This window comes from Notamacropus eugenii, chromosome 2, assembly GCF_028372415.1.
Source record: "Notamacropus eugenii isolate mMacEug1 chromosome 2, mMacEug1.pri_v2, whole genome shotgun sequence".
Classification (NCBI taxonomy): domain Eukaryota; kingdom Metazoa; phylum Chordata; class Mammalia; order Diprotodontia; family Macropodidae; genus Notamacropus; species Notamacropus eugenii.
The window spans coordinates 277373024-277388896 of NC_092873.1; the positions used below are offsets into that span (position 1 = coordinate 277373024).

At 38.4% G+C, this 15873-nt stretch overlaps 1 protein-coding gene across 2 annotated transcripts in view; it reads left to right on the plus strand.

Moving 5' to 3' along the window:
- Nucleotides 1-1030: 1030 nt before the first annotated feature.
- Nucleotides 1031-15873, plus strand: part of SLC30A7 (solute carrier family 30 member 7) — an 82848-nt gene continuing 68005 nt past the window's right edge. The window contains exons 1-2 of one of the 2 annotated variants that reach the window (XM_072644148.1): nt 1031-1279; nt 1394-1495. In XM_072644148.1, coding sequence (XP_072500249.1) covers nt 1200-1279; nt 1394-1495 — 182 coding nt within the window. In that variant the 5' untranslated portion in view covers nt 1031-1199. The remainder of the gene's footprint in view (nt 1280-1393; nt 1496-15873) is intronic. The other variant, XM_072644147.1, reaches the window with a different exon arrangement.

Genomic DNA, 15873 nt, shown 5'->3' on the forward strand with positions numbered 1-15873 from the left:
CCAAACCTCTCTTGGCCTCAGCTGCCTCATTGTAAAATCTATGTGCAATCCATTTTCTCCGCTAGAATGCAAGCACCTTGAGTGCAGGGATTATTTTCCTTTTGCTTGTTGATTGATGAAAGGTTTGAAGTTGATTGCCTCTAAATCTTAGATTTCCAGTTCCAAATCTTGTGGGTGATGCACTCTGGACCTCCATTTCAAATAAAATGATGTGTGTGGTACTTCAAAAGGGACTAGATAAATATTAGCTATGATTTTCTCATCTGTAAAACCAAAGAGTTGGTCTAGATGATCTCCAGAAGGTCAAAAGAAACTACATATGAAAAGTTTTGTAAACCATCATCATCATCATCATCTCCAATTCAAGATCCTGCCAATTTACAGAACTCTATATGTGGGGGGGAGGGGCAACTCATATTTTATTTCACGAAGCCAATCTTAACCAACTAGTAACACCACCACCTCTGCCCCAAAGGAGTTTCCAACTGCATGACCTACACTAGGACTCCAAGTGACAGTGGATAGCGTTCTGGACATAGGGTCAGGAAGTCCTGAGTTCGAATACAGCCTCTGACACTAGCTGTGCAGTCCTGGGCAAATCACTTAGCCTTTGCCAGCCTCTTTTTCCTCGTCTGAAAAATGGAAAAATGTTAAAAATATACCTTCCAAGGTTTTGGGGAGGAGAAAATGATCCAAGAGTATTTGTAAAGCGCTTTGTAAAAAGAGCGCTACACGAATGCTAGCTGTCCTCATCATTACGTTATTTAATCTTCTTTCCGGTCGGGATGGAGTACTTCAGAGCGTATCTCCACCCCGGGGTCTCACGGCCAGAGCCGCGTCTCTTCCCTACACACATCCCGGCTCCGATCTCCCCGCGCACAGCTGAATGAGACTTTCACCCCGCCCACCACTTCGAGGCGGCCACCCTCGAGCTCGGCCCCAGTCAGGCCCCGCCCCTCCGTCAGCCGAAAGCCCCGCCCCTCCTCCCAGCGCCGGCCCGGGCAGCTCCGGCTCCCCCTCCCCCTGTCCCAGGGCGCAGACGCGCGACGGGCCGGGCCGGAAGTCGCCGTGTCCCGGGCTGTGCGTGTGTGGGAGGGATCGCGGAGGGGTCCCGGCTGGTCTGGGCAGAGGGGTCGCCGCAGCTTCCGCCGCCGCCTCAGCCGGGGAGGAGGGGAGCGGACCCGCCGCCCGGGGAGAAGATGCTGCCCCTCTCCATCAAGGACGATGAGTACAAACCCCCCAAGTTCAACCTGGTCCGCAAGATCTCGGGCTGGTTCAGGTGAGGGGGGAGCAGGGAGGGGGCCCGGCTCCAGGCGTCGGCGGGGCCTTGGTGGAGCCCCCGCCTCCGCGCCAGCTCCCCTGAGCGGCTCGGCTCTGTCTGTGCCCCTTGCAGGTCCATCCTCTCCGACAAGACCTCCCGGAACCTGTTCCTGTTCCTGTGCCTGAACCTCTCCTTCGCCTTCGTGGAGCTGCTCTACGGCATCTGGAGCAACTGGTAACCGGCCGGGGCGGGAGGGGCGGGGCGAGCGCCCTCGGTGCCACGTCGCTCCTCACCCCGGCCTGCCCCCGCGTCCCCCGGGCCTCTCCCCGGGGGAAGGCCGCGGCGACCCCCACTCCCCCGGAGCGTCCGCCTGTAGCTCTGCCCCCCTCCGGCCCGGGGTCGGAGGGGCCTGCCTTTCCCAGCGGGTGGGGACGGCCGTGGGAGGTGGGGGAGGGAGGAGGAGGAAGGACTCGTCCTCAGACTGGAGCCCTCGGGTTTCGCTGTTACCTCCTCTGTCTAGGAATGGAAATGAGTGAAAAGCGCGTCTGCTCTTTTCTCGTCCTCCTCGCCCATCTTTTCTTTCGCCTAGCCGGGAAGGGGGATGAGCTGTGATGTCCCTTCTAAGTCTTCAGGATCTGGCTAGCATTTCTAGCTGTCTAACCCAGCTGAGGTTGTGCTTCTGTGGGAGAAGTGTTGCACCTTTGTAAGAAGCTGTGTCTTCCATGGAGGAGGAGGATGCCAATACACAGGGTCCTTCTCTTTCAGGACAAAGGAGTCGAATGACTCCAGGTCCTATTGGGCTGTCAAGAACTGAAGCAGGCTAGGTGCCCCAGCTGATCTATAGGCTTTCTTTCTGCTATTATTGAAGCTGTCGTTGGTCTCTCTTGAAATTGGGAAATTATTGGTGTCAGCTTTTATGAAATGCATAGTTCTTCAGGAAAAAATTAGACTGGGACATGGAACTCTTTCAGTAATTGAAATTAAGTTTTTCTTTTAATCTTGAAAGGTTGAAATTTTAACATACAGTATTTTCTAAAAGCCCCTTTCTGCTTGTACTTGACAGTTGTCATGACTTGTATTAAAAATCATCATGCTGTAGTCATCATTCATTACAGATGCATTAAGTTTTTTTTTTTCTTTTTAGTATGTTATGCCAACATATGCTGTGTCAGACAGTTTTCACCATCTTGTATATACATATTGGTTGGTTGGTTTTGTGTATACGTATTGGTTGTATTGGAGAAGCTTTTCAGTGTAGCTTTCATAAGCACTTAAGTACATAAATCTGAATTGAAATGACTTTCTTCAGGGAATGCCTGATCTTCTTGTTCAGTTGTGTCCTACTCTTCATGCCCCATTTAGGGTTTCCTTGGCAAAGATACTGTGAAGTGTTTGCCATTTCCTTCCCTATCTCATTTTACAGATCAGGGACTGAGGCAAACATCGGGAAGTGACTTGCCCAGGGCCACATAGCTAGGGAGTGACTGAGGCTGGATTAGAACTCAGGAAGATGATTCTTTCTGACTCCAGGTCCAGCAGTCTATCCACTTTGGCATTTAACTGCCTAGAACTTCTTTGATTCTGCTGATGGCCTCATTCTATCACCTAAGTTCAAGAGCTTGGAGTCATCCTTGACTTTTTTTTATCTCTCAAAATGCATATCCATTCAGTTGGCAAGTCTGATTGATCCTGCTTCCTCACTTCTCACATCCATTCACTTCTCCCCAACCATCTCTACCCTAAATCATATCCTCATCACCCTTCACATGGACTATGGTAATACTCTTCTGATTGGCTCCCGGTTTCTAATCTCTCCGCTCTCTAATCCAGCCCCAGTTTAACTTTCAGTGTCAATAAAACAGACTCAGACATTTGTAGAAGTTTTACATTGTCATTAGGATTAACTACAAAATCCTCAACTTGGCATTTAAAGTCCTCCACAATCTGGCACCCATATATCTTTCCACTCTTAGTTCATACTGTTCCTCTTCCAACACTCCATTCCAGTCAAACTGGTCTGGTGGATGTTCCAGCACCTTTGCTTAGTTCCTTTTGGCTGGAATGCACTCTCTACGTCTTTAATTTCTTTCAAAGCACAGTTCAAGTGCCACTTCTACTGAAGGCTTTTCTTATTTCCTCAGTTTCTAGCACTCTCTCAGTCTGTTAAAATTACTTTGTATTATTTTCTGTAGACCTTATACTTCCTATATGTGCTTATATCTTCTTTGCTTTTCTCAGTTCTGTCACTTCTTCTCCTCCCTACCCCCATGCTCTTTGAGGGCAAGATCATTTTGTTGTCTTTGTATCTCTTGTACATGGTAGGCTCATAAGACAGGCTTGTTGAATTACTGGAGATTCCGATAGTCCCTAGAATGCTTTTCTTGGTTATATTTTATTGCTTAATGATTTAGTGCTATGGTGCTGCAGTGGAAAGAGCACTGGATTTGCAAAGAACTTGAGTCTGAATTCTACCTTCACTACCATTATCACAGAGAGGCCTCAGTTCCTTCAACTGTAGGTGGGACTGGACTAGATGTCTAAGGGACCTTCCATTTTTAAATTCAGTTACAATATAATTAGAGTTTGCCAGATAGTCTGGTAAGTTATGGTAACGCAGCATGAAGACCTCATTGTTATGGCATGGTTTTCTTACAGCATATTTTCTGGCTTTTATACTCCTGCCTTTATAGAATTCTGGAGTATAGTAGATAGAATGGAATTGGAATCTAGAGACATGAGTTTGAATCCCTGCCGTGGTTAACGTCTCTGATCCTCGGTTTCCTAATTGAAAATTAGGGATAATAACACTTGTAGTGTAATTCTTGTAGTATGGATAAGAACTGATTTCAGACTTTAAGCCTTGATTCTTGCTTGGCTCTGTGATGCTGGGGCTAGTCTTTTAAAGGCTCATTGGCCCCAGGCAATTCTCCCAGAGTCCAGTTACTGAGCGCCTGGCGTTCTGCTTCAGGACAGAACAAGGCATTTTCCTTACTGGTAGTTACTTATGCCAGTAAAGTTATAGCTCAGTAGAACAAACAAATCCAAAAAAACTACTTGGACTAGCTGCCTCACTGAGGTGTAGTGCGGAAAGAATTTTCAAACTCTGAAGTACTGTATAGATGTGAATTGTTACTACTGTTACAGAAACACAAAACTCCACAAAGCAACAGCTTTCTGTAATAGAAAGAATATTGGATTTTGAGCAGAAGCAAGACTTGACTGTTGAAGGGCCTGAAGTTCATGCTGTAGGAGGATTTGTTGAAGAAACTGGGAATGTTTAGCCTAGGGAATAGAATGGTCAAGGGGAAAATGATTGATATCTTAGAGTTTTTGAGGAGCTGTCATGTTAGAGGGATTAAATTTTGTTCAGTTTGACTTCAGAGAACAGAATTAAGAGTAGAAGGTTCAAAGAGGCCAATTTAACCTTGATGTAAGTAACAATTAAGTAATGATTACAGTCTTGTAATGAGATGCCTCAGGAAGTAATATGTCACCCTTCTTCCCCCATTGGAGGTCTTCCAGCAAAGGTAGAATGATAACTTATTGGATGTGTTGGGGGAATGTGTTTTTAAAATATGAGTTAAACAAGCAGTGAGCCAATCAGTAAACACTGATCAGGCTTCTGTTATGTGCCAGGCACTGTGCTAAGCACTGTGGATGTGAAATGAGGCAAATGACAGACCCTGTTCTTAAGGAGCTCACAGTCTAATGAGGGAGACAGCCAACAAGTAAAGAAATACAAATTAGCTCTATACAGGGTAAATAGGAAAAGGAAGGAAGCCACTAGAATTAAGAGGAGTTGGTAAAGGCTTTCTTTAGAAGGTGGGATTTTGGAATAGATAAAGAGAAAGGAGATAAGAGACCTGTGGCTGAACTTTTTACAATTTGTTTTTTTTAGTATGATCAAACAGTGATAATTTTTTACCTTCCTTCCCCTCAAACATTTCCAACTAATCCTGTTAAAAAAAACCCCACCTAACTTTTAAATTACTTACATACATACAGATAGAGAAAAGGTGAGGTTAATATGCATATGATCACTTTCTCCTTTTCCATTTTGGGCTAAAAGGATTTTTTTTTTAACTTTCTAATTCAATAAGGAAATCTGGGTATTGGTGTAGTTTCATTGCTGTGTAATATTTGCATTGGTAGAAAATAATATTTATTTAAATTTAAGTACATTAAGACTCAGCCTCAATCCTAGTTTAAACCCTCATCCCTTCTTGCCTGGGTGATTCTAATAGCCTTTAATTAGTCTCTGCCTTAAATTTTTCCCTATTCCACTTCATTTCAGCTGCCCAGGTGATTTTCCTGTAGTTTTGACCTTGCTATCTTCTACACTCACTAAATTCCAGTGGTGCCCTGTTATTTCTGGGATCAAATATAAAGTAAATCTTTGTTTGGCATTTAAAGCTCTTTATAATCTTGCTCCTCCTCTTTTTATTGCACCTAACTCCTCTCCATTCACTTGTTAGTTGTACTAATCTAATGACTGTTCCTTAAAACATGACCCTGCATCTCTCATCACCATATCTTATCACTGGTTTTCTCCCATGCTTAGAATATTCTTTTTCTTTACCTCCACCTCATTTCCCTGACTTTGTTAAAGATTCATTTCAAAATCCAGCTTCTGTTGATCACTGTCCTGGCTTTGTTAGCTGCTAGTACCTTCTCCTCCGATATTCCTGCCCATGTATTCTCTATATGTTTTGTATATGTCCAGTTATTTACATGTTGTCTCTCTTAATACAAAATTAATTCCTGGTGGCAGAGGATTGTTTTTACCTTTGCTTGTACCCCCAGTACTCAGCACAGTACTAGCGCATAGTGAGTGCTTTAATAAATATATGTTGATGAATCATCTGACCAAGTTGTCTGACTCCCTTAGACATTGTGGACCTAATATAATTCCCTAAAAGTGAACTGTTTTATTTTATACATGTTTATCTTATAAATGTTTGCAAAGGTAGGTAGAAGCTAGTTGTATATGGCCTTAAATCCTAGGCCAAGAAGTTTGAATTTTTTCTGGTGTAAGCAGCAAAGATAGAACAAACTGAAGGTTTTTGAATAAGGGAGTGTGGAAGGAAGATTATTTTGTAGCTCTGTGGAGTATGGATTAGCCAGGGGAAATGATTACATATAGGGGTATCAGTTAGCAGGTTATTACAGTATTCTGGGTGAGAAGTGATGAGATTAGCATGATGGCATATGTGAATGGAGAGATAGGAGAGAGGTCATGAGGTATATTAGAAAAGAATTGGCACTTGAGTAGATATAGGTAACTGAGGGAGAGGAAAGGATGACTCTGAGATTATACACTTCGGTAATTAACTTAACAACAAATAATAATATTCTATTCAGTTAATTACCTGTGAATTTTAACCCCAGTAAACTTTTTATGTAGTTTTCCTGTATGCTAAGTTCAAATTATGAAAATCCTGTCTGTCCAAATTTCTGATCTCCTTCCTGGAGCTTTCCATAATTAAATGTTTGTGGAGTGTATTCCCTTTACAGATGTTTTAATGTAATTTATAAAACAGTAGTTTTAAAAGACAAAATCATTAAACAAAGCTATTTCTAGTTTATAATATTTAAAATAAATCTGTTCTATTTCTTTGTTATGATTTATTGAAATATGATTTGAATTGGAAAGTAAACAACATTAACTATTCCTTATTTTGCATTACCATTTGTAACATTATTTCTTTTTAAAAAATATTTTAAATTCAATTTTATTTTATTTTCAATTCCTAATTTTCTCCCTCCCGCTTTCCTTTTCATCACACATTGAGAAGTCAAGAAAAATAAAACCTGTTACAAATATGTATATGTAGTGGACAATTCATAGTAACTGAGGAAACGATTATTATTATTAGAAAAATAAGCATAATAAATGAGTCAGTGGACACTCTGGTCAGTCCAAAGATCCTGAATATAGAGTAAGACAGATTTTTACGTATTGAAATCAATCAAGGAAAACAAATTAATTAAAAGAAGGCAAGTAAACAAAATTAGATAATCTGATTACTAATTGAAGGAAAGATTGGGGACTTTCCAAGTTGGCAAGGGGAGAGCAAACAGATGTAGTTCCCTGGAATTAGAAAAAGAACTATGAGATCCTACAGGCCTTTCTGTATTCAGTCAAAAGGACATGGACACAAACAGTAACTGATTGACCAGTAGGGGACCCGCTTTCAGATAAGATATCAGTTGCTTGAGATTTGTAATTGTGAGAGAACTTACATACTTACATAAATCTTTGGATCTGACTGGTTTCCTGATCAGCATAATCTAGGTCCTTAGTTAAAGATCTTTAAGCAATAGGCAAAGGTGAACCAGCTTCCCAGCCATACAGAGCTAGGTTCAAACAATGCAATATAGTTTTCTCCCTATTCGCTTAATTGAGTAAAGTTTTCTCACAAGACAGAAATTGGACTAGACCCATAATTGAATAGAAATGTAACTGAGCTAGCTCCAGAATTGAATCACAAAATAGAGTCAGTATGGTTCATCCAATTCCCACAATTTCCTCAATTCTCCCTTTTGATTCATGGGAGAGGGACCAGCACCCCCCTCCCTGATCACTTATCTATAAGCCAAATTTATAAGATTTTTCATATATTCATAATCAAAATTATGTAAGTCAAGTTACAGATCAAAGTACTTAGAGGGCTTGCATATTACCAAGGGAACCATAAAACTCAGCAAACATAAACACCATGAAACAAAAGACCAAAAGAATATAGTGATAACGATCAATACTGAATAGCATTAAGTCTCCTTGTATCCTCATAACCCACTTCCAATGTCCTAATTATCATGTTTTATCTTGAGTCCTAGATGTACCATGAAACATCTTTTCTTGGACATTCTGGAATAGGCTTCATTCTTAGGGCAGCTCAGAAGGGGGAGGGGGCTCAGCTTCTCTGGTTCTAAGTCACTTCTAGAGATTGTTAGGTAGCTTTGCTAAAATCTGCTACTAATATGATTTAATGCAATTTAGTGCAAATTTCTTAAATTTGGCTTTCCAGTAACTAGTTCATGTGATGAAAACCAGTTCAAGACTTATGGAGCTAATGCTATTAACAGCAGACTTACAAGAACATCAAATTGGGAACCCACAAATTGAGAATTTCAGTTTTTATGTACCACTTACTATTTTTATCTTTACATAAACCTCGTGTTTTCAAGACAATTTAGGCAACCATTCCTATAATCAAAACTCAAAACAATAGTAAATTATAGTCTCAAGAGTTTGTACCTCAAAAAGACAGTTTCACTAACCACAGGATAGAATTTGACTGTTATTGTCTCATTTCCCAAATAGTTACATTTCATTTATCCTTTGCTTATAAATTAAAACCACATTCTGGGGTTTCAGACATGCAGCTGATACCTAATAACTGACATATTAATGTATGTGTTACATCTTTAAACCACTCTACATTTTCATAAGTTTTATAAGTGGTAGCCAAAAATTTTCAAATGAAAATTTACTTAAGCATATTGTCACTTAGCCTATATATCCTAAGCTATTTTGCATCAATTCATATAAGCCTTCTGAGGTTTTTCTGAAACTCTCCCCTTCATCATTTCTTATAGAACAGTATATTTTATCAAATTCATGTGCTGTAACTTGTTCAGCCATACTCCAATTGATTTGTAATGCCTCAGTTTCTAAATCTTTGTCACCACGAAAAGAGCTGATATAAGGGTTTAAAAAAACCAAACCAGATCATGGTTCTTTTCCTCTTTCTTGGATCTTTTTGGTATGTAGCTCTAGTAGCAATATTTCTGGCTCAAAGGATATGCATAGTTTAATAATTTTGGGGAGATATATTTCCAGATTGCTTTCCAGAATGACTGGACTAGTTCATAGTTCCACCAATAATATATTAAGGTTTCTGTTTTCCCACATCCCTTCCATCATTTATCATAGTCCTTATTTTGTTAACTTTGCCAATCTTATAGGTGTGATGTTTTAATGTACATTTTTCTAATTATTAGTGATTTAGAGCATTTATATGCTATTGATCCTTGCATTTTTTTCCTCTGAAACTGCCCATTCATATACTTTGGCCATTTATAAATTGGGAAATGGTCCTTATTCTTACAAATTTGCCTCAGTTCCCTTTGTGTCATAGAAAGGAAATCTTTATCAGAGAAACTTGCTGCAAAGATTTCCCTGAATGTCCTGCTTGTCTTCTAATTTTGGCCACATTAATTTTGTTTGTGCAAAAACATTTTAATTTTATGTGATCAAATTTGTCCATTTTACTTCCTCTGAACCTCTGTGTCCTGTCTGGTTATGAATTTTTCCCCTATCTAAATATCTTACTGGTAATTTCTTCCTTGCTCCTCTCCTTTTCTTATTTGACCCTTTATGTTTTGAGTCATGTGTCCATCTGGAGCTTGTCTTGATATGCGTTAGGAGATGTTCTATATCTTGTTTCTGCCAAACTACTTTCCAGTTTTTTCAGTAGTTTTTCTTGCCCCAATAAGTGACACATCTTTGGATTTACCAGTACTAAACTACTCTGCTCCTTTGGTTCTGTGTTGTACAGCTAATCTGTTAACCATGATCTTCCCCTCTGTATCTAACCTAGTGCCAAGTTATGTTCTTGTTTACAGCTTTGTTTGAGGTCTGATATTGGTAGTCTCCCTTCCTTTCCACTTCAATTTTTTTAGTTCTCAATATTGTTGACCTTTTGGTCCTCCAAATGAATTTTGGTGTTATTTTTTCTGGCTCTATAAAATAATCCTTTGGTAGCTTGATTGGTATGGCACTGAGTTAGTAAATTAATTTAGGTACTATTATTATATTTATTGGCTCGGTCTACCCACAAGTAATTTGCATTTCGCTTATTATTTAGATGTCTTTATTTGTGTGAAGAGTATTTTATAATTGTGTTCATATAGTTCCTATGTGTATCTTCACAGGTAAACCTCAAGTATTTTATATTGCCTGCAGTTTTTTTAAATGGAATTTCTCTTTTCTCTTCATGCTAGATTTTGTTAGTAGTATACAGAAATACTGATGATATGTGTGAGTTTATTTTAAATCCTGCAACTTTGCAGAAGTTAATTGTTTAATTTAGTTTTTTAATTGAATCTTACAGAATTTTCTTAGTACGCAACTTTATCTGTAATTCCTTCAATTTCTTTTTCTTGTGTTATTGCTCTAGTTAGCATTTCTAGCACAATATTGAATAGTAATGGTGATAATGGATGTAACATTCTGATTCAGAAGGAAATTTATCTGATAGCCACACCATAACTATGCTAATGTAGTTTAAATGATGATACAGTATCAGTGATATATAACTTCGGAGATGGTAAGCTGTCAAGTCAGTCTCTTCAAGAGAAGGGGTTTTAAATATGGTTTTAAGGAGGAAACCAGGCGAAAGTGTTTGTCGAGTTTGCTCAGCCATGTTTGAATAATCCCCAAACTAGGATGTCATACTGGTATGTGAAACTCATGTATCATGAAGTAGGAAGACTAATGCCATTTTGCTTTGGTTGAATGACTGAATCTTTCTTCCTCCCTCCCTCCCCCTTTTCCTTCTTTCTTTCTTCTCTCCTTCCCTTCTCCTTTCCTTCTTCTCTCTCTTCCTCTTCCTTTCCTGTCTTCCTCTCTCCGTCCCTAATTCTTACATTTATACTTCACAGTCATTGTCTACCTTCCTTTCTGACAAAGAAAAACAGTTAAGTAAAATATCTGATACAGAGATGATATCTGATAGTATGATAAATGATCAGATTTTCAGGTAGACTCACATTCAAAAAACATCAGTATTGCCATGTTGAATCCAGACTTTCTTTAAATGTATTTGTATTGCTACAACATATGAGAAGTTATTTTAAATCGTTTTAATATCTTTACACAAAACATTTTTTGGGTGCTATATTTATAAGTTGTAACAAATTGAAGAGAAAAGGAGTATGATAGAAAAAGAATGCTTAAAGGGTAAATACTGTCATGCTTATTTTTTAGTATAACTGTATGTGGATTTAATACAAAAGACTTTTAATGATATTTGAGACATTTTTCAAAATCTTATATGTACAGTATTGCAAGGGGATGTTAGATGGTACATTGGATAGAGTACTGGGCCTGAAGTCAGGAAGACTACTCTTGGCGAATTCAGATCTTGGTGATCTCAGATACTTACCAGCTCTGTGACCTTGGGCAAGTCATTTCACCCTATTTGCCACAGTTTCCTTATCTGTAAAATGTGCTGTAGAAGAAAATGACAAAGCACTCCATTCTCTTTGCTGAGAAGCCCCAGAGAGGGTCATGAAGAGTTTGACACCTGAACAACAGAAAACCCATGTTGCTAATCTGGGGGGAGAAATTTGATTTTTCAGGGACATTGTAAAAGAGGCCATTTTTTGTGCTTTATAAGGTTTATTGTGCTTTATAAGGAGACAAATTAAAAGGGCCAGTGTCTGATCCAGTAGTGTGGATTACATTGTGAATCATCATGTTAAAGGATTGATCCAGTTAGTTTTTAGTACTTTCAGATTCATAGTGCCTTTAATATTCTTTGCACATTTATCTTAGAACTTGGGACCTGTTCCTAGAGTCACAGAACTGAAGTAGGAAGAGGTACCTTCCAGGTTGTATGGATCCTAGCTCTTTGCAACAGGAAACATGGAGACTTTTGGTATTGGTATTTCCTAAACACCTATCTCTGAGGCACAAGTTGATAAAAATTTGGCCTGACCCAGGCACACCAGGATGTGTGGTCACTTTATTTCAAGGATATCTGGAGTCTTTTAAAAATGATATACCGAAAACTCCACAGCCCTTTCTTTCTGATGTCAGAATGAGGAGAACTCATAGAACACTGATTACCAACTCTTAAGCTGGGTAAAGAATGAGGGAGAAGGTGCACACTAAAAATTTGAGAAGAGGAAAGAGAGATTTCACTTGTCTCAGCTGGCATTTGATGAAATGATATTCTGCTGTCTGCTGATTTGAGTATTAATGAAAATCAGCTCAGGTGCCATCTTCTTTGTTACATATATTGATTTATGTAAATCAGAAAACTTGAGATCTCTGCTGCCCAGGATCAAAAATAAAATCCTCCATCTGGCTTTTAAAGTTCTTCATAATTTTTCCCCTTCCTACCTTTACAATCTTTTGTTGCATATTAATTTGAAGTTACTGGTAATTATTTTGAAGAATATAATTTTAACCAAGCCAAAGATACTTTAGTAGTTGGGATATGGAAATAGCTTCTTAAGGAACTGGCTGGTCTTAAGGGTAGTCACTGAATCTAAGATTTGGAAGGCTAAGCCATACCTGATTTCCTTCTGTGATATCTTCCGTGAATCATCCTCAAGGCTCTTCTTAAAGACCTACTTGGGAAGGATAGCTTATTACTTTCTGAGGCAGCCCACTCCATTTTTGCTTATCCGTAATTGTGAAGAAATTTTACTTTATATGTAAGGGAATTTCATAAGTAAAATGTAAAGGATGGGAAGAATTTCAAAAGGTTGATTCAGTAGGGGAAATACATTTTAGATATAAGATAGTGGTGGTAAAGGCCCAAAGAGGGAAGTGGGCAAGGCAAATTTGAGGAACCAAATTGCCAGTTTAGTTATTATGTAATATTTAAAGGAGAATAGTATGAGATAAGGTGGGAAAAGGTATATTGGAGGAGGATTATGTAGTACTTTCAATGCCAAGCTGAAGTGTTAAGATTTTAGTTGGTAGTCAGTGGAAAATTATCTTTTCTACTTTTAAAGTCTTGTTCCTCACCCACCTTTTCACCTTTGTGTTTCTTCTCTTCATGAGTCCTGTATTTCAGTGAGATTATATTACTAATGTTCCCTCAATTTTGCCTACTCCTTTACTGCCTTTACATTTGTTCATGTGGTCCTTTACACTTGGAATTCACTTATCTTCCTTCTCTCTCCCCTGCCGTGAAGGACCGGCTCAGGTGCACCTTCCTCCATGAAGCCTCCAGCAGTTAATGCTACTTCCTGAGACCTCTGGACCTTTGTGCCTCTCGTGCACTTCATTCAAATGTGTCTTATAGTTACTTGTGTGCATCTTACATCTTCCCAGTCCTTTTTTTAAACTCCTTAACAGTCAGGACTATGTCATTCATCATTTCTCCTAATTCCTAGCATTTAGTAACCTTGTATTTAGCTGGTTCTTAATCAGTTTGGATTCTATAGTATGATGGTTCTAGGAATTTAGAGAATCGAGATATTATTATAGCTTGAGGTTAATCAGTAAGCATTTATTAAGTACCTATGCTTGCCACTGTGCTAAGCACAGGGAATACGAAGAAATGAAAAAAAAAAAACAACCAAAATCAAAAACCCTATCCTTGTTCCAACAGAGTTCATAGTCTTAATTGGAGAGACAACATCCAAACAACTGTACAAACATGATCCATACAGGGTAAATTGGAGGCAGTCTTAGAGGAAAGGTGCTAAGATTAGGAAGGACTAGGAAAGACTTCTTAAAGAAGGTAAGACTTTAACTGAGACTTGAAAAAGGCCCAGGAAGCCAGGAGACAGAGGTGAGGAAGAAGAAAATTCTAGGCATTGGGGACAGCCAGTGAAAATGCCCAGTGGCAGAAGATGGAGCGTCATCAGCAAGGAGGCCAGTGTCTCTGGATTAACCAAGTATGGGAGAGAGATGATAGATACAGGAAGAAGATAGGAAGAGGGCAGATTATGAAGAACTTTAAAAGCCAAATGGAAGATCTTATTTTTGATCCTGAAGGTAATGAATAGGGGAGACATTAGAGTTTATTGAATGGAGATAGGGGTGGGGGGAGATATGACATGGTCAGGCCTTAACTTTAGGAGAATCATTATGTGCTGAATGGAAGATGGTCGGGAGTGAATATAGACTTGTAGCAAGAAAACTAGGCAATAGATTATTGCAGTAGTCCAGTAGGTGATAATGGCCTGTACTGGGGTGGTAACAGTGTCAGAAGAGAGAAAGGATTGTATAGGAGAGATGTTGCAAAAGAAGAACTGATAGGCATTGACCCTGACTGAATATCAGAAATAAGAGAGAATGAGTCATTAAGGTTCCAAGCCTGGTGACTGGGAGCATGGTGATACCCTCCACAATATCAGTTTTAAGATGTCTGTGACACATCCAGTCATGTTTTCTGTAACTACTATGAATAACTTAGTTAATTAGTAATTAATCTTTGCTTTACTTTACATCTATACCCATCTGTCTGTCTGTCTGTCTGTCTGTCTGTCTATCTATCTATCTATCTATCTATCTATCTATCTATCTATCTATCTATCTATCTATCTGTCTGTCTATCTGTCTGTCTATCTGTCTATCTATCTGTCACTAACTCATTCCATGAAAACTATATTAGGTGAAAGTGTTATTGAGGACACTTATACAGGAATAACATAAATATACAGTAGTGTGTACCATTATAGTCAGGATATAATAATGTAACAACATTTTTAAAAAATGATGTCTGTTGCAGTATCATTTTTCATGTGTTATATGTTGAAAAAACAAGAAATTCTAAATAAAATTATTCAGTTATGTTATTTTATCAGCTCATCTTGCTTAGTCTTTAAATATGGATTTCATTAAAAAATATCCACCTTTACCAGGGTCATGTAAAATGGCAATAAAAAAAACTGAAAAAAGCCTAGAAGAGACCTGCTTCTGAATGATAACACTTCATGACAGTACATTATAATTGTCAAATTACTTGTTTAGCCTTTTCTTCAATTTGTTATTCCAAAATTATCCTGATTTAACCCTTTTTTTGGTTTCTTGAGACATAAAATGTTTATCCTAATTATCAAAAAATCATTTAATCTGCACACAAAAAAAGATGAATTGTAGCATCCTGTAATTAATCTTATAAAATCTTATTAAAAATCTTTCCATATAACATAGCTACCCAAGAGGATTATGTGTGATGGAAAGTAAATACTTCTGTCTTTCTTCATATATTTCTTTTATCTATGTTATTGAATAATGATTATTTAACTGGTCAGGATTTACAGAATTAAAACTTCAGGTCCCGTTAAAGAGGTAGAGTAGTACAGTCTTCAAGCCAGATTTGATAGATTTTGAATAATATATTTTTTTTCCCCAAATTTATTTCATTTTTAATTTATGGGACAAAACAAACTATTTCCATAGCAGTGTACTAAAAAAGACCATTGCACGTGAAACCACAAATCTATTATGTACAACTTGTTATTCCTTCTAAATATATAATAGTTATCATTTAAATATTTTTTCCTTTTTTTTCTTCCCTCCCCCCACCCTCCTAGAGATGGCTACTGTTAGACATAAATAGGTAAATATATGTAAAATTATTCTATACATCTGTCAGTTTTCTCTGGATGCAGATGTCATCTTTCTTCCTATGTCTTTTATTTTTGATATGTACATTTATAATGGTCAGAATGACTTATTAACTCAAAATCATCCTTAAAACAGTATTGCTGTTACTGTATACAATGTTTTCTTGGTTCTGTTCATTTTGCTCTTCATTATTTCGTGCAGGTCTTACCATGTTTTTCTAAAATCATTGAGCTCCTCATTTCTTATAGCACAGTAGTATTCCATCACAATCGTATACCACACCTTGTTC